This window comes from Garra rufa, chromosome 17, assembly GCF_049309525.1.
Source record: "Garra rufa chromosome 17, GarRuf1.0, whole genome shotgun sequence".
NCBI lineage: Eukaryota > Metazoa > Chordata > Actinopteri > Cypriniformes > Cyprinidae > Garra > Garra rufa.
In genome coordinates, this window is record NC_133377.1 from 14,709,702 (window position 1) to 14,729,701 (window position 20,000).

The window sequence follows — 20,000 nt, forward strand, 5'->3', positions numbered from 1 at the left end:
CCAAGGATGATTCTCACTTTGTTTTTAAGAAAAACTAATGTTAAGAATTTTTCTTAAAAACAAACCATTCCATTTGTATTTAAAAATAAAATAAAATAAAATAATAAAAAAAGCAAAAATCTAAAAAATCAAATAATATCAAATAAAATAAAATAAAACAAAATAAATAAATAAATAAAATAAAAAATATATTGTATTGTTTTTTTTTAAATAATTAATATTAATATAAGTCAAGCGTGTCCGAACTTTTGACTGGTAGTGTGTATACACTGTTTGTCTGAGATACAACTATTTGAAAACCTGGAATCTGAGGGGGCAAAAAAATCTAAATATTGAGAAAATCACCTTAAAAGTTGTCTAAATGAAGTTCTTAGCAATGCATGTTACTAATCAAAAATCAAGTTCTTATATATTTATGGTAGAAAATTTACAAAATATCTTCATGGAACATGATCTTTACTTAATATCCTAATGATTTTTGGTATAAAAGAAAAATTGATAATTTTGAACCATACAATGTATTTTTGGCTATATATATATATATATATTAGGGGTGGGCATAGATTAATTTTTTTAATCTAGATTAATCTAGATTAAATCTTGAAATTAATCTAGATTAATCTAGATTAAAATGGCTAATTTGAATTCTGCTGAAGGCATTCAGAATATGTGTGCTACCCAAATAATGACTAAAAGTAAGTCTTTGAGAACGGGTTTCTCAAGCCAGGTGGCGCATTAGACCAGGCGCTCATCTCCTGTTTCCAAAATGCATTACAAACTGCTTGACAATTGCATTTACAACACAATTAACTATACAAACTTGTGTAACCAAGTACTTCTGCGCAAAAGGCTGTACAACGTGCGTGTTCCCGTAAAATACACAGGCGCGCGGGTATGGATAGCCTATCTGCGTGCATAGTCATTTTAGTAATGTTTACCTTTAGATTTGGCTTTGTTTACCTATTTCATTTCATGTTTACACTTACATTTACTAATTTTGTTAATGTTTACATTTATGTTTACTTATTTTGTTGATGTTTCGCTTTTCAGTTGCATTTGTTTGCCTATTGTGTTCATATTTACATTTATATTTATATATTTCCTTTGCATATGCCTTTGTGTGCTTTTATTAATAGTTTGACATTACTTTTATTAATTATAAACATTTCTTTAGTAATGTTTACCTTAATATATGCCTTTATATTTACGTTTTAGCCACTTTGATAAAACATTTTAATTTTCTGTTACATTACAATACTTTATATATTTATATTTTATGTATATATAGAGATTTTTTTTACATTCTTAATGTTTACATTTATCTTTACATTTGTTTACTTTTACATTTAATAATTTTATCAACATTTAACTGTAGATTTGTCTTTGTTTACATATTTTGTTTCATGTTTACAGTTAAATTTTCTTATCTTGTTAACTTTTCCATTTCCATTAGTCTTTTTTTACTAATTTTGTTCATGTTTACATTTAAGTTTACTGTTTTGATTCCTTTGCATATGCCTTTGCATGCTTTTATTGATTTGAGTTTTAGATAACCTTTATTAATAATAAACATTTTCCTTTTCCTTAATATTGCCTTTACATTTATATTTATGGTTTCATTTAACCACTTTGTTAATGTTCATCAAATGCATATTTGCATATATTTATTGCAGAATAATTTTGTTAACATTACCCTTTTAATAGATTTGTTTTTGTAGTTTATTTTGTTAATGTTTATACTTATGCTTACTTATCATTTTACATTTTCTGTTACATTATTATACTTTATATATTTATATATAATATATATTTGACATTATTTATGTTTACATTTGTCTTTAAATTTGTTTACTTTTACATTTATTCATTTTATCAACATTTAACTTTAGATTTGTCTTTGTTTACCTATTTTGTTTCAGGTTTACACTTATAATTTTTTAACTTGTTAACATTTCCATTTCCATTAGTTTTTTTTTTACTAATTTTGTTCATGCTTACATTTACATTTACTATTTTGTTGATGTTTCTCTTTACAGTCGCATATGTTTGCTTATTTTATCTAATACTTACATTCAATATTTATATACATATTTTAATGTTTTTATTAACATATGCCTTTGTGTGCTTTTATGAATAATCTTGCATCACTTTTATTAACAATAAACATTTGTTTATTAATGTTTACCTTAACATGTGCCCTTACATTTATATTTACGGTTTCATTTGACCACTTTATCTTCATATTTGCATATGCATATTTGCACACACACACACACACACACACACACACACACACACACACACACACATACACATATACACACACACACACACACACACACACACACACGTAAATATTAATATATAATATAATTATAAATATATATGTATATTGTTAACATTCCCCTTTAAACAGATTTATTTACCTATTTTGTTATTGTTTACAGTTTACTTAGTTTCCCTTACATTATTTATATATATATATATATATATATATATATATATATATATATTACACTTACAATTACTTATTTTGGTAACGTTTACATTTTATATTTACATTTATGTATACATATACATATATACATTTTTAATGTTTTCCTTTGCATATGCCTTTGTGTGCTTTTATTAATAATAAACATTTGTTTATTAATGTTTACCTTAATATTTGTCTTTACATTTATATTTACATGTTTACTTAACCACTATATATTTACATAAATATTTTGTCAACATTCCCTTTGACATGCATTTGTTTACCTGTTTGTTAATGGTTACTTTAGTATTTCCTTTTTCATTTGCATTTGTTGACTTATTTGATTATTGTTTACACTTTTTAACCTATTTTGGTAATGTTTTCATTAGCTTTGACTTGTTTAGGTAATGTTTACATCTTGGTGTTTTCATTTGTTGCTGATGTTTAAAGGTTACCTTTATGTTCACACATTTATCTATTTAATAATCTATTTTTTATATTGTAAGCTGTATGCTTACAAGCCTGTATATGCATCTCAACTGAGCCGGGCAACGTATAGCACCGGCGGCGTGGCACGCAGCTATTAAGGAGCTGTCACAAAGCTTAATTACACATTGGGATATGGAAATGAGTTGCAGCCTGTCAGCGAGTGTGTGATTTGAATGCTTCACATGTCACACAGAGAGACTGTCAAGAAAGACTTCAATCAGGAATGCTAAAATAAGCGAGTGGAGCGGCTAGCTACACTTTCCTCCGTCTTTATTAAGATCAGCGCAGTATGAAAAACAGTAAGCGAGGGGGAGGGAGGATGGGAAGGGGGTCTATCTCAGGCAGAATTGATGTGGTTCTATCCATATTCATATTCAGCAGCAGCTGTTATCGCTTAAAAGGCTTTCTAATTACAACAACAAGACAAAAACTGCTTGGATACGGTCCAGACCCGCTAAATGATAAAATAAGCGCTCATTCACTCTCTCGCTCACTTTCTCTCTCTTAATCTCCACAAAGCACCTTGGAGTCTACTCACCCAAATACATGCCAATGAACAGGGAAAGTGCCATTCGGAGATGCAGGTGTCACGTTTGATAAGAAACTTCTGGATTAAATATGCTGTGGCTAATGAGCAGCCGGGCGAGCCAGTGAGGGTGCGACCATGGGCACGATTGTTCTCCGGCTGATAACATTCTGCGGAAGAAACAGCCAAATTCCATCATTTAATAAACAGCCCCGGCCTCTATCAGAGAGAGCGCCTGGATCCCGGTGTTAAGTGGGAGACATTGCTTTTCATTATGCCAATCTCAGGGGGCTTCCACAGGGCTGCGGAGGTGCAGCCACAAACAAATCGTCCCATATTTAGACACATTGGTTTGTGTGCTTCTGTGGAGCCTGCGTGTTTCTCAGAGGTGCAGCTGGAGTTAAAATCTTACACTTGACACAAAGTTCTTGCATTAATTAGTGGAACACATCTACTTACACTGCCAAAATGCTTTTCTTACTTAAATGTTTTGTCTTGTTTCTAGCCAAAATATCTAAAGATTCTTACATCAAGAAGGATTTTCTAGACGAGTAAAAAACAATTCTTGTTTTCAGAAAAAAAAGTCAAAACTAAGTGCGTTTTTGCTTAGAACAAGTAAAAAAAAAAAGCAAAAACGCACATAGTTTTGCCTTTTTTTTCTGAAAACAAGAATTTTTTTTTTTACTTTTGCAGCGTAGAAACAGTTGTCGCAAATAATTACAAAGAAACGACACACTCACTGCAAAAAATGCTTTTCTTTCTTAGATTTTTTTGTCTTTTTTCCAGCCAAAATATCTAAACATTTCTAAATCAAGAAGGATTTTCTAGACAAGTAAAAAAAAAAAAAATCTTGTTTTCAGAAAAAAAAAAAAGTCAAAGCTAAGTGCGTTTTTGCTTGAAACAAACAAAATAATCTACCAATGGGGTAAAAAAAATAATCTTGTGAATTGTAATTTTTTTATCTTACCCCATTGGCAGATTATTTTACGTGTTCTAAGCAAAAACGCACTTAGTTTTGACTTTTTTTTCTGAAAACAAGAATTGTTTTTTACTTGTCTAGAAAAATCCTTCTTGATGTAAGATTTTTTAGATATTTTGGCTAGAAACAAGACAAAAAATTTAAGTAAGAAAAGCATTTTGGCAGTGTAAGTAGATGTGTTCCACTAATTAATGCAAGAACTTTGTGTCAAGTGTAAGATTTTAACTCCAGCTGCACCTCTGAGAAACACCCAGACAAAATTAAGTGCGTTTTTGCTTGAAACAAGCCAAATACTCTGCCAATGGGGTAAGAAAAATAATTTTGTTTTCTGTTTGAAATATTTTTTTTTTTGCCTACCCTTGTTCTAAGCAAAAAAAAAAAAATCACTTAATTTTGACTTGTTTGTTTCTGAAAACGAGAAAACAATTTTTACTTGTTTAGAAAATCCTTCTTGATTTAAGAATTTTTAGATATTTTGGTTGGAAACAAGACAAAAAAAAAATCGAAGTAAGCAAAGCTTTTTTTGCAGCGTAGAAACAATTGTCACAAATAATTACAAAGAAACAACTTACTTAGATTTCATTTCCAGTCAAACTATCTAAAATTCTTAAATCAAGGATTTTCTAGACGTGTAAAATTTTTTGTCTTGTTTTCAGAAAAAACAAGTCAAAATTAAGTTTATTTTTGCTTGAAAAAAGCAACAGTGGGGTAAGAAAACTAATCTTGTTTTCTGTTTTTGCTTACCTCATTGGCAGATTATTTAACTTGTTTTAAGAAAAAATTACTTAATTTTGACTTGTTTTTTCTGAAAACGAGAAAATAATTTTTACTTGTCTAGAAAATCCTTCTTGACTTAAGAATTTTAGATAGTTTGGCTGGAAACAAGTAAGAAAAGCATTTTTTTTTTTTTTTTTTTTTTGCAGTGCTGAAAAGACTAATGTAGCATTTTATTGTAAAACATATTTTAATAATCATCTTTACATTGTACTTACGATTAGGAATTTGAACAAACACTTGTGTTAAACTTGCAAGAATCACCACTTATTATTTTAACCTGGTAAACAACAAAAAATGGGTGCAAAAATACCACTAATGGTGGTATAAAATGGGATAGAAATGCCCTGGCATACAGCCCCAAGATCATAAACTCTTTTTCCCCCTTATTTCTTAAGGGCTTTTTGTCATACACTGTAGAAATTGTCACTGGGGTAGAGACAACTCTTTATCTTATCTACTCCTAAAAGGTGCATATTAGTACCTTAATGTGTACCCTTAAGGTACTATTATGAACTACTAAGGGGTAAATAAGGTACAAAGTTATTCATTTGAAGATATTGCCTCAGTGACAAGATGTTGTACTCTTAAGCATATGATTTGTGCACATTTTATTTGGTCAAAAGTTTACACAGAATCTGCGAAATACTGACTATTTTACCAAACTAAGAGGAATCATACAAAATGCATGTTATTTTTTTATTTATATATGGGCATAAAAAGTTGTGGATCATGTATCAACACAGTATTAAGAATAAAGTGTATGTAAACTTTTGAACAGGGTCATTTTTATAAATTCAGGTATTTCTTGTGGACTATGTAAACATAGTAAAAACCCTCTCGTTTTGGTCAAATAATTAACATTTTGCAGATTATGCAAGGTGTATGTAAACTTTTGACCGCAACTGTATATACAAAGTTTGTTTTGGCTTTCTGGAAAAGTTCACTGGTAAAAACCATTGGTCCACTTTTGCTTTTGATGTGGAAATCTTCCCCAGTTAATTTCTTCTGTCCAGTCTGTTGAGGTCAGACACAAGAAAAAACATGAACACAATGGAGAGTTGCTTTATAGTAAAAATTGATATTGAAATTAATTGAAATTGAAACTGACACTGTTTTTCATGTTTAATACTGCAAATCTGGCTGCTTCAAAGCTATCTATAAAGCTTATACACTATAAAGCTTTATAAATTAAAATTTCTATTTCGATATACTTTAAAATATAATTTATTCCTGTGATGCAAAGCTATATTTTCGGCATCATTACTCCAGTCTTCAGCGTCACATGATCCTTCAGAAATCATTTTAATATGCTGATTTATTATCAGTGTTGGAAACAGTTGTGCTGCCTAATATTTTTTTGGGGAACCTGTAATACTTTTGATAAATAAAACGTTAAAAATAACAGCATTTATTTAAAATAGAAACCTTTTGTAAAAATAAACACCTTGTTCAAAATTCGAGGTACAATTTTTCTTTCTTTCTCTCTTTGAAAGAAATGATTATTTTTATTCAGCAAAGATGCGTTAAACTGATAAAAAGTGATAGTAAAGAGGTATTTTGCTAGAAAATAATTTCTATTTTGAATAAATGCTGTTCTTATTAACATTTTATTCAAAGAATCCTGAAAAAAGTACCACAGGTTCCAAAAAAAAAAAAAAAAATTAAGCAGCACAACTGTTTCCAACACTCATAATAAAAGTAATAAATCAGTATATTAGAATGGTTTCTGAAGGATCATGTCATGTGACATTGAAGACTGAAGTAATGGCTAATGAAAATTCAGCTTTGCATCACAGAAATAAATCATATTTTAAAGTATACTGAAATAATAAACCGTTCATTTGAATTGCAATAATATTTTATAATATATTTTATTATTATTATTATTATTTTTCTGAATTTTTGATCAAATGAAAAGGAACTCAAACTTTTGAGCGGCAGTGTATATACCTAAACCCATACCTAAACTTATTACACGGCTCTTTGGAATGCTTGATTCTGATTGGTCAGTTGAGACATTTGCAGGTTCGTTCTTTTCAAATAATCACCGCTCCAAAGTAATAACGCATAGCCGGTACTACTTGTATGTTTAAAATCCCTCCGTGCCAACAAAGATTACCGTTTGGCGCCATCTTGTGACAAACACTGGACAACCACAATTAACAATGGAAAATTTCGACATTAATCTATTTAAATTGTCTTACTAACGTACATAGTTTGAATGTTAGTCACGTGGTACTATATCGTTTCGCGGAAGGATAAAAATGTTAATTTAAAACAAATATGCCAATAAAAGGTTTCAAATTCATATTCATGTCCAGTTTTTTTTCCTTATGTGGCAAGTAGCCGTGTAATAAGCGGGATAATGTACAGGCAGCCTGTAGTTATCGCGAAATAAGCCCCTTCAGTGTGATACAAGACTGATCACACTGTCGGGGCTTATTTCTGCGATAACTACCGGCTGCCTGTACATTATCCCTTACTTAACAACTTCCTTACTAACAATTAATAAGCAGTAATAAGGTGTTTATCAAGGCAAAATCATAGTTAATATTTTTTTTAATAGTGAGAACTGGTGCTCAAAATAAAATGTGTCCGCACATTTACCTAAATGTTGCTCATAGCTTCTTTTTGCCCCTAAACGAAGAACAAAAAAGACCATGACTGTGAGTATATCATGGCCTTAAGCAGTGACATCTCATTCATCTAATTTCCTCTATCAGTTAATAACTGTGGAGGTCAAAGATTGACCTCATTCAGATGCCATATTGAACCCGCCGGACTGACGTAAAGAAAGCAAAAAGGAAAGCAAGGCAGATGCAGTTCTTGACCTGTCACTCACAAGGAGCTTAGTTCACCCAGCCAGTAAAATCACACTTTCTGCCAGCGTTCGCTTTAGCCGGACCAGTAGGCTAGCTGTCAGGAAGACGATTCATTTCTCAAAGCTCATATTTAGAAATTGGAAAACGGCGGGGTAATTTTTTTGGCAGACCTGTCAAGCTACCGCCGCGCTTCAATTTGAACCTGAAAGCCGGGGGTGTGGTGTGGTGTGCTGCGAGAAAATAAACACAGACTGCACCGCCTCATGAATATACAAAAAGAGGCATAACTTCACACCCTGCTACCCCAGCCAGATGACTGGCCGTGCCTCACAGGAAGCAGCACAATGCCCCTCTGGTGTGTGTTTGATGTAGCGCGCGGGCCAGGAGATCAATGAGGGTGCAGGTGTGCGGGGCAGATGGTGGAGAGGTGATACCCGGGGCGCTGAAACTCAGCCTGGCCAGGAACACAGAAGCTCCGTGAGGGCGGCCCCCGGGGGAACGCAGCCGTATGACTGATGCACTCTGGGATGCAGCGAGGCAGAGATGTGATTTATGGAAGCGAGCAGTGAAAGTGAGCTCCCCGCTGTCTTATGCACACTGCTGCTACACTTGCAAGATCTCACTCTCCTATGCTGGGCTTTTTAGGACACTTTTATCTGCGTTTTCTTAGGACTTTCTTATTGATCACAGTCGCTGGGTGGAATAAAGACGGTCGCGGCACGAGAGCCGAGTAATGTAGGTCATTCTGTGCCACAGTGTTGTAGTTGCAGGTAGAGGAAAAAGGGGTTAAAAACTTTTAACCCAGAATTATGAAGGCTTTGAGGTGTTAAATGTAAACCTGTACAGTGTGAAACAATGCAGAATGCTAAATCCTTATTAAAGGATTAGTTCATCCTGAATTAAAATTTTTTGATCACTTACTCAGCCCCATGTCATCCGAGATGTTCAAGTCTTTCTTTCTTCAGTCAAAAGAAATGTGTTTTTGAGGAAAACATCCCAGGATTTTACTCTATATAGTGGACTTCAACTGGGATCAATGTGTTTAAGGTCCAAATTGCAGCTTCAAAGGGCTCTACGTGGATCAGAGATCAGTCATTTTCTAAAAAAACAAAAAACAACATAAATAAGCATTTATAGACTTTTTTAACCTATAAATGCTTGTCTTTGTACAGCAGCAAAAATACTTCAACAATACTCTTGTTAGATTTGAAACATATGAGGAAAGCAGATCTACAAAATACCTTTTAAAATCTGCTTTACGCTACCATTCAAAAGTTTGGGGTCAGTAAGAATTGTATTATTTTTTTGTAATGTTGGTGGTCTAAAAACATTATTATCAATGTTGAAAACTGCTTTGTCGTGGAATATTTCTGTGGAATTCATAATGCTTTTATTTAAGGATTTTTTGATGTACAATGTTAAAAAAAAAAACAGCATTTATTTGAAATCAATTTTCTTTTCTTTTAATTACCAATGACTTTACTGTCACTTTTGATAAATTGAATGATTGAATGCATCCTTGCTGAATAAAATTATTTCTTAAAAATAAAAAATAAACAAATGAATAGGTGAAATGTGACCCTGGTCCACAAAATAAATAAAGTCTTATGTAGCTCGGGTATATTTGTAGCAATAGCAAATTATCGAATTTTCTTTTATGCCAAAAATCATTAGGATATTAAGTAAAGATCATGTTCCATGAACATATATTGTAATTATCCTACCATAAATTTATAGAAACTTAATATTTGATTAGTAATATGCATTGCTAAGAACTTTATTTGGACATTTGGAAGACGATTTTCCCAATATTTAGATTTTTTTTTTGCACCCTCAGATTCCAGATTTTTAAATAGTTGTATCTCGACCAAATATTGTCTAAAATAGGATGCAAATAATAAATCAGACACATAATTGCTAGAGACATCAGCAATAAACAGAAGGTGAACATTTAAGCAATTTAAAAAAGTGCATTACTTAATTATTATTTATTAAGCTTATTATTAAATGTTAATTTATTGAACATTTTAATAAATGTTAATTTCCAACCTATTTTGGGTTCATTTTAAGCAAGAAATACAGTAATTTTCTAAGCAATAATTGAGTTAAATAAAATTACCCAGAAGGTTAGGTTAAACATTTATCCCAATCGCTGGGTTTGTCCAGATTTTACCCAGTGCTGGGTTGTTTTTGAACGTGTATATATGAGATAATGCGTATATGTATATTGAAATAAAAGTAAATCAAATCCTAGTTAATATTTGCAGCACCCACTGACAGAAACAAACAGTATTGAACAGAAAGCAAACTACCTTTATGAATGATCCTGAAAGACCTTGCTTTTAAAGGTGAAGACATCGCCACCTTGTGGCGAAGGATTAATAGTTACACAGACCCCTCAGAAAGCACCATTTGAACCATCTTCTGTCCACACAACACCCATAGTCCATTTTCACAAAATGCTATTACTATGAAGTTTACCTTTAGCCTGAAACTTAATTTTTTTTAGTCATATTGAAAGCTCAAACACTATAAAGCTTTCAAATTTTATGTAGCTTTGATGAGGAAGAAACTCGTTGACAGATCCAAATATTTGCTTGAATTCATGGATAAAAGAGAGAGGGAGGAAAGACACACATGCATTTCATTTAAACCTCTCATTGTCTTCAGTACAGCGTGCCGTGCCAAAATAAACACTGGTCAGACAGACCGCTCTGTTTTACTGCCAGAACTAAAATAGCAAAGACACAAGCACATGCTGGGCAGAGGCTAAACAACAATTTTACTTTGCTTTATTTTGTCTGAGAATTGTTGCAAATGCTACTATAAACTGTACATTATTTACACTCTGCATTTGCACATGGCAACTGTAGTGTCAAGTGGCTGTTAAGATATTAATGAATTGGTATGAATAAATCTGGTTACTGAAGCAAAACAGCTGCATTAAAACATCTGTTTTACTAAGTGGACATCTGTTCCTCATGTCAGACCCACAATACCGAAAGTCCCGTCCAAGCACATGCAATTAGCATTCCTCCGCGGGAGGCATGACAGCGCATCACAGGTCACTTTTTTTCTCCTTCGACATGCTGTCAGAGAGCGCTCACACATCTTTGAAAGGTAGCATTGAGTGTACTTCATCCTCATTGTCCAACTCCCCCAATTAGTCCACGTCCTAATTCTAGCATTTAGTGCTGGCATATCATGTCTCTTCTTGTTATCTTGCGTTCCAGACTTTTGTAAATAGTCATATTTAAAACTTTAATCCCCTCAATGGAAGATGACGCGCAGACAGAAAGTCCGTCATTTAGACAGATAAATGTTATCTCCGTCACAAAGCACTCCTCTCCTTTTTAACTGGCTAATGAGTTTGTTCTGCGGACTCCAGTGGAATGTTTCATCCACAGCCCTTCAATTTGATAATGCTGTACTTTTATCCGAGATGTCCATTCTCTTTAGCGGCAGCGTCTTCGGCAATACACTTGTCCCTCACTTGTTTGTTGCGGCTTCAAAGCAATGCATTTGTGTGTAGGACCGCAGGCTGTATGTGGGTTTCTATTCACCACTATGCTGATTTTTGTGTACTTAGTATTAATAGATAAAAGTAGAAGCTGACTACTGCTGTTTTTGAAAAACAAGTTTGTGAGGTCTTGATAACACACTGCCAGAATTTTCAATTAAGTCAATGGGGTCCAAACCAATCAAAACAAAAGACATCTTTTACATCAAAACCTTTCCCTCAAATCTGTTATTAAATACAAACTTTGCTTTCTCTCATAGGAGGACATGTGTGGTGTTCCACGACAAAAAACATCATGGAAGGAGACGAACTTGCAGCCTGTGTGGTGGATTTGCACTCGCATCTTCAAACACCAGCCCAAACTCCCTACGGTCAAGGGATGTACCCGGCCAGACAGCTGGACGGCATCCAACTCCTTCCTCAGCAAGCAGCCATGGCGTCCATACTGCCCGGCGCTATCATCAACAGTGAGTGCTGCATTATCAGGCCTCTGCCACAGTGGATAGACTGATTAATGTGCTTGGTTAAAAATGGAAATCCATGTCAAAGAGTCATCACAGCTCTGATGTGCATGTTTGCCATGGATAAGAGAATTACCAAGGGTCGAGGCTGACCTTCAGTTTTGCAGGAATTAGATATTTACCCTCTCTCCCATTCTCTAATCACAGTTAACAAGAATTTGATGCGAACAACAGTGCATTTGCTTTGATGGGGTCTATAGGGTTGAGTTATAATGTTCGTCCTATTACTGCAAAATCAAAATTACAGTTATATTGTGAAAAAAAAAAGATTCTGCACTATTTCAAGGTCACTAAGCAATTTTGTACAAAATAACAAAATGTAAGCTAGAAGAATTTTCTAGTGGTCTCAGATTTCTTGACCTCACTGTATATAACTTTGCGATTTTCACAAGCTTTAGATAATTCAGTATGGATATGCTTGTGTCCATTTCTGTCTTTGTAGAAGACATCTTCCCCTGCAAGGCTTGTGGCATCTGGTTTCGGAGTGAAAGAAACCTCCAGGCCCACCTTATGTATTACTGCAGTGGGCGACAAAGGGACCCTGAGATGGTGGCAGAGAAAAACGCCAATATCAGCCATCAAATGCTTCGCAATTGCACATACCCCCAATGCAATATGAGCTTTGCAGGCTCGCATGCCTTGGAAATGCACTTATCCACACATAACAGTGAGTAGATCAAGAGGACATTCTTTTTCAAATAACAGTCGACCAGTCACAAATAAGAAAGACATACTTGCTTATTCAAGAGCCAAAGTCTTAACTAGCCTGGCCAGGTTGGTCTAGTTCAGGGGTGTCCAAACTCGGTCCTGGAGGGCCACTGTCCTGCAGAGTTTAGCTCCATCTAAATTAAATACTAGGCACACTAGAAATTTCCAAGCAGGTGTGTTGAGGCAACTTGGAGCTAAACTCTGCAGGACGATGGGCCTCCAGGACCGAGTTTGGACACCCCTGGTCTAGTTTAAAGTCCAGGGATACTTCACTTTCCACGCATCCGCACCGCTTTCAAAGTATACTGAAATGCAGATGAGCGCACATGGATGAGTTTCAACACGTGCGGTACCACCTAATAGACTCTAAACGGGGGGTTAGCAAGTTCAGTCCTGCAGAGTTCAGCTCTAACCCTGAAAAAAAACTCACCTGCCTATAGCCTTAATAATCCTGAAGACATTGATTAGCTTGTTCATGTGTGTTTGATTAGGGCTGGAGCTGAACACTCTTGGATCAAACTTGCCTACCCCTGCTTTGTACTGCAAGTGGACAGTGTGTGCTTATGTGCGCAGAAATTTCGATGACGAAAATAGCGTCATGCAGACAGTGTGTAGACCATTGCAGAATGTGGACGGCTGAAGAATACTTTGGGCTTTAGGGGTCTCCAGACCTGTTCCTAGAGAGAAACTTTCCTGCAAAGTTTAGCACATACCCTAATTAAACACACCAGCTAATGAAGATCTTCAGACCCACTAAAAACTTAAAGGCATGTTGGAGCTGGTTTAGGGTAAACTCTGCAGGATGTTGGGTAGGAGCAGGATTGGAAACCCCCGGTCTGTTTGATGATTTTAGTTTTGGGCAACTGTCATATGGTCAGGCTGGAAGACCAGTTAAAACAACTTAGGCTGGTTTGAGGTGTTTTCCGGTTGTTCAGTAGAGAGAGGACAGGGAATTACGGGTATAGTGTAGGGGTGTCTAAACTTGTTACTGGAAGGCCACTGTCTTACAGAGTTTAGCTTCTATCTTAATTAAACACACCTGAACCTTCTGGTCAAGGTATTTAGACTTCCAGGTAAACAATTTGGAGTTGGTTGGAAATAAAATCTGCAGGACGTTGGCCCTCTGGGAGCAGGATTGGACACTCCTAGTATAGGGGACTAGGAAATGCCCCAAACTGGATTCCAACTAAAGCACCATAGGAGTCTGTAAACAAACTGCCTTAGTTAAACTCAACTTTGTATTGTAGTGTTGCTCAATAACACCATTTCTGTTTTGTTTTTGTTTTTCAAGGTCTCAAGTCAGATGAAATATCCACTGGAAGCAACTTGAAATGCACAATTTGTGACTACTCTGCTGAAACCCTTATGGTACTCCAGCACCACATTCTCTCCCATCTGTCCCAAACTGGCCTGAGATGTGGTCTCTGCCACTTCACATTCCAAACCCCCAGACAACTAGTCAAACACCAGGAGCTACATGGACATAGCTGTACGGTCAACAAACTCATCAAAGAAGACAAAGCTGATAACTCTCCTAGCAGCATTGCAGGCAGTACTCAACAAGTCAGAGCTAATGCAAACACGAAAGAGCTTCAGGACAGCACAGCACACTGTGATATAAGTCAAATGTCAGAGCTGGAAAGCACAGAAAGTAGCCAGACATCTACTAAGGGTGAAGGAAACTCAGGAAGCAAGGCTAGTGTTTCATACTCCAGAGTAAAGTCAGAACCTTCCAGTCCCCGTTTAGCCTCCTCACCTATTCAACACCACCTGCCTCCGGCCTTTCCCTTACCCCCGTTCATTCCACATGTCCCGTTCTCACAGGATATTACGGTGGGCCCCCAGGCATCTGAGATACTGGCCAAAATGTCAGAGTTGGTCCATCGTAGGTTACGTCATGGGGGAAACACTTACCCTCCAGTCATGTACAGCACACTTGTCCCAAAAGGAGCAACATGCTTTGAATGCAATATCACCTTCAATAACCTAGATAACTACTTGGTGCACAAGAAGCACTACTGCAACAGTCGCTGGGAAAACACACACAAGCCACATGACTTCCATGGACTTCTGGATAAACCAGCAGGCACTGTAAGCCCTAAAATTGGAGCTAGTTTAGCTGTTATGCTAAATGCCGGCCATCCCTCTGAAGTGAAAGGGCATGAGCCTAATCCTTGCAATCCTGTCGCAGGTGGAAAAGTGACAGATGAACTGTCCGTACAAGTTAAAAAAGCGTCAACTCCATCTGGTGCACAAGAGAGACCAAACGGTACACAGCTGGATTTACAAAGCCAGAAAATGCCACCCGCTGAAACTGACCCCACCCACACAACATGCGAGGCCTGCAAAATCACCTTTAGCCGGCATGAGACCTACATGGTGCACAAGCAGTATTACTGTGCCACTCGGCATGATCCTCAAGTGAAACGCGCACACAAAGGAGCAGCCAATCAGAAGCCAGTGCGTCCTCGTAAAAGAAGAAAGGCTTATGAGCTGGCCACTCATGAACAAGAACAAATGCCACCTATGGGTATGCCAACGTTTCTTGGAATGCCTACTATAGGAGGTCCATACATGTCAAAGGACACACTGGACAGCTTCAGAGATCATCAGAGATACAACATGATCCAAGGGTTAGTACCCAAATATCCAGAGGCTTCACTGACAGTCACAAAATCAGCTCTTGTGTCAAAATGTAATACAATCTCTAAGGAAGAAGGTGATGCACCTATAGATCTCAGTAAAAAATGCATGCCACAGTTTGGCAACTCTCCGGTTTCTTCTAAAGGACTTATGGATTATCATGAGTGTGTTGTGTGCAAGATAAGCTTCAACAAAGTTGAGGACTATCTCAAGCACAAACAGAACTTCTGCCCAGGTACTCTTTTGCAAAACACTTCCATTGAGAACAAAAGCATCAAAAAGGAAGGTCACAGAAATACTACCAACCTCTTAGAGAACACTCTCTTCGAGCATCCAGCTCCGCATGGAAAGATTGAGCATCTCAATGCCGTGCCAACTTCTGACATCCAAGCTTCCAGTGAGGAACAACCAATCCCGATAAAAGATGACATGAGGAGCATTTTTCAGCCCTCTGGTGGCTACCCAAGTCCTGCTAAGAAAATGAGACCCGATGAGCAAATTTGGCCTTACTATGAAATCAAACCCACTGATTACGCTACAGGGATGCTGGTCTCACAAAGCGAACGGAGGCAGAGTCCAAACGAGGGCAGTGAGGGGGAGAAAGACCAGCCGATGCCTGATGGTAGCCATCTTAGCACAGATGACCCTGAGAACCAGGGCAAGTCTTCATCCTTAAAGGACAGTCTGGACCATGAAGACAAGATGGAAGATGCTGGAAATAAACAACATGGTTCCCCTACTCCTGAAAGCCATGCAGATAGTCCCATCCACTGTAAGGAAAGCACAATGCTGGTGCCATCTTTAAAGACTGAGGAAGTCTCGACAAGCTTCAAGAGAGTGCTGAATGGGTCCATTGCCACCACAAGCAATGTAAAGTACTGCCGTCCATGTGACATCCAGTTCAACAACCTCTCAAACTTTATAACACACAAGAAGTTTTACTGCTCGTCACACACAGCAGAGCATGTCAAATAGTAGACCTGCACCCTAGTCCACAGTAGTAAAAAAGGTAGCGCTGTTAACCAGCGCCATCTCTTGAATTCACATGGCCCGGGACATTATAAAGTTGGGCCCCAACTTCTATACATGTAATAAATGTAAAGACACTAGGACAACTTAACAAGTTGTCCCCTTTTGATGACAGCCCTGCTGTTTTGAATTGGACTATGGACACTTTCGTTTCTGATTTCTAAAATGTCCATTTCCCCCCTCTTCTTTAAAGTGGACGTATTAAATTTTTCACAAGCACCAGTTTCTCCCCTTGTGGTCAACAACATAAGACATTTTTACAATTCCATGCTGGTGTACTCAGCAGCAGGAGGACAATCAAATCAGGAGATTTATCCTACAGTCATTTACTAGAAACTTTTAAAATATTTGTTGGTAATACTGTGTGTTGATAGTTTTTTGTGTTTTTTATGTATTTATTTATTTAATAATAGTTGCAGCTCTAAAAAAAATCTGATCTTAAAGTTCTCTTTAATGTTTCTTTTAGAATTACAGAAAGAAGCCACATGAATGTTAGAAATTGATTAAAAAGAAAAATCTACAGATGGTGGAGTAAACCTCGGGCTGACTAATGGGTCGGCATATCCTTAAATACTGGCAATCAATTTTTCTGAATTAATATTTGTCAATACATGTAGAGTCTAGTTTGTCCTTGATGTTTCTTTATGCTTCCATATGTTTTTCTTGTCAATGCAGAACTCTTCTTAAAAAGTGACCTGTATGTGTGTTTGTTGATTCATTATCTCTTTTTTAAACATTTGGCTCCTAATGCAATACTTTTTAAAAGATAAAACATCATTTAAAGCAGTATTATGAAAGGGTAACTTTTTTACTTGGATCCCCAGAAATCGTCTGTGTGAAGTGTTTACTAAAGTCTTGCCGGAGAAGGGTTTACACTTGGAATGGATGACTGGTTGTAATCTTTCCTAAAGAAAAAAAATAACAAAATAATCTGCTCAAAAAAAAAAGAAAAAAAAAAAGTTGTCTGAAATGTGTTGCTATGCATGTACCTGTATGGAATGAAATTCCAGAAATGTGGGAAATGTTATTTTATGTGACATAAAATTAAAATTCTTATCTCAGGACAACAGTGTCAGTGAATTTGCTATATAATCATCTTTTTATTATTAATGCACATATTTAGTTCACACTTTGTAGTTGCATCATTTGGGGCAGTAGGGAGTGTGTATATCAAAATGCGAAAGAGAACGAGACAATGTAGTAAACAGTGTTTTATTGTTTGAATAGTAAATACAAGTTTATGAAACCATTTATGAATTATGTTGCAAACACAGAAGAAATAAAACGTTTAAATAATAATACAAATAATTTGTATTAATTTTAGCATAGATAAACATTGATCAAAATGAAATCAACAGACAAATAGATGCACTTCTTGGTGGGTTACTGTTTTAGTCTGTCTGAAGCCTTAAAGATTGTGCTGCATTTTTAAATTTTAAAATAAACCATGTACATACAGTTCGAAACTTTTGGCAAGAATTTGGTGCCATGGCTGAAGCTGATGTTCAAGGGACTTTTCTCCAGTACAATCAACCCAAAGTATACATCCAATTTCATTCATGTTTGTTTCAGGGATCAGTCGTAGAATGTTCTTGAGTGGTTTTAAAGAATAAACGATTCTGCACCATATTTTACTTTTGGGGGTTGAATAATTTTGAACATGAACTTTTAGAGCCAATAAGATTTTTTTTTTTTTTCATTATTTATTGTGTATTAATACATTTTCTCTAATAGTGTACTAATGCCTTTGTTGAATTCACAAAATGTTCTCTGCAGCAAAATGTCTTGTAGGTCAAGGGGTTGAATAATTTCGATTGCAACTGTAAGTGTACACCATTCTTCAGTTGTCTCTAGTATTGTTCTTGTAGACACAACATTTAAATTAATAAAAAAAAGTGAATTCAATCATTCTTTTTTTTCACTGCGGAACATGATGAGGAAAAGAAAACACTAACTGATCACTGCATCGTAAATTCTGATATGTGATAGCTTTTGAATTGTCATAATTTGTGTGTTTGTAGGAAAAAAGAAAAAGAAAGAAAAAGGCATGCAAAATAAATGCAATTAAAAAAAAAATTAATATAAAACCTCTTTGGTACTATAAGTTGGCTGTAAAGTAAAGAACTGTTGTTAAATGGTGCTTCTTAATGGCATGAATCTAAGATTCAAGGTCATTGCACACTGAGTCCAAAATTTTTGTATGCGTTTTTTCAGACAAAAATTTTGGTGTGCAAGGACCTTTAAAGGGGTCATCAGGTGCCACACGCACTTTTACAAGCTGTTTGAACTGAAATGTGTGTTGGGAGTGTTTGTACGCAACCACCCTAGAATGACAAAGATCCGCCCAGTAGTTTTTTTTTTTAAATAAGTAAAATAATTTGCCTCTTCTCATATCGAGCCGTTCTCAGATGCCTGTCGTTGTGGCGTAACACCGTCAGAGGCCGCTCCTGCGATAGTTGATAGACAGCAGTGTTTTAGCATAGACCCACCTCGAGTGAGAAGTAAACTGACGGCACTGAGGGAATGTGACCACTGATCTATCTAAATGGGTTCATGTTTATGCGAATCATTTCTCACCATACTGCTTTATAAAGAGGGTCAGTATAAAGCTTAGCTTTGTAACGTTAGATGGTTTAAAACGGTGTCTGTTATTGATTAAGATGTAACCTTAACCCAATACCTGTAAACGTGTTTACAGCCACAACTGCACATGAGTAAAGACTATAACACTCACATTTGTGACCCTGGACCACAAAACCTTAATCTTAAGTCGCTGGGGTATATTTGTAGCAATAGCCAAAAATACATTGTATGGATCAAAATTATAGATTTTTTTTTTATGCCAAAAATCGTTAGGAAATTAAGTAAAGATCATGTTCCATGAAGATTTTTTGTAAAATTCCTACTATAAATATATCAAAATGTATTTTTTTATTAGTAATATGCATTGTTAAGAACTTAATTTGGACAACTTTAAAGGTGATTTTCTCAGTATTTTGATTTTTTTGCACCCTCAGATTCCAGATTTCCAAATAGTTGTATCTCGGCCAAATATTGTCCTATCCTAACAAACCATACATCAATAGAAAGCTTATTTATTCAGCTTCCATATGATATATACACCTCAGTTTTGTAAAATGTAACCTTATGGTTTTGTGGTCCAGGGTCACATTTATGTATTTCAATATAAGGACGGAGTAAGTTATGTTAACCGATCACTTTTTTGCTCTTGTTCAATCAGCTATGCCTCAGTAAACACACCACGTTCGTTTCTTTACCACAGTAAACACATCGCTTCGTATCTCTCTCAGTACTACCATGCCAGTACATATAAAGATAAATCAAAGTGACATTAAGTTTACTAACCATTCAGACACATCCAGTATAAGCCATAATTGTCGAACTTCTTTGTTTTGTTTCGGTTCCAACTCCCGTTTTTAAATAAAATTTTAAAGGTGCAATGTGTAATATTTAAGATGATCTCTAGACAGAAATGCAATATAATATACA

General features: G+C 35.6%; 1 protein-coding gene across 1 annotated transcript in view; it reads left to right on the top strand.

The window, feature by feature from the left end:
• zfpm2b (zinc finger protein, FOG family member 2b) overlaps positions 1-17,530 on the top strand; it is a 160,594-nt gene extending 143,064 nt beyond the window's left edge. Inside the window, exons 10-12 of the mRNA XM_073822402.1 lie at positions 11,850-12,056; positions 12,553-12,777; positions 14,110-17,530. Coding sequence (XP_073678503.1) covers positions 11,850-12,056; positions 12,553-12,777; positions 14,110-16,436 — 2,759 coding nt within the window. The 3' untranslated portion in view covers positions 16,437-17,530. The remainder of the gene's footprint in view (positions 1-11,849; positions 12,057-12,552; positions 12,778-14,109) is intronic.
• Positions 17,531-20,000: the final 2,470 nt, after the last annotated feature.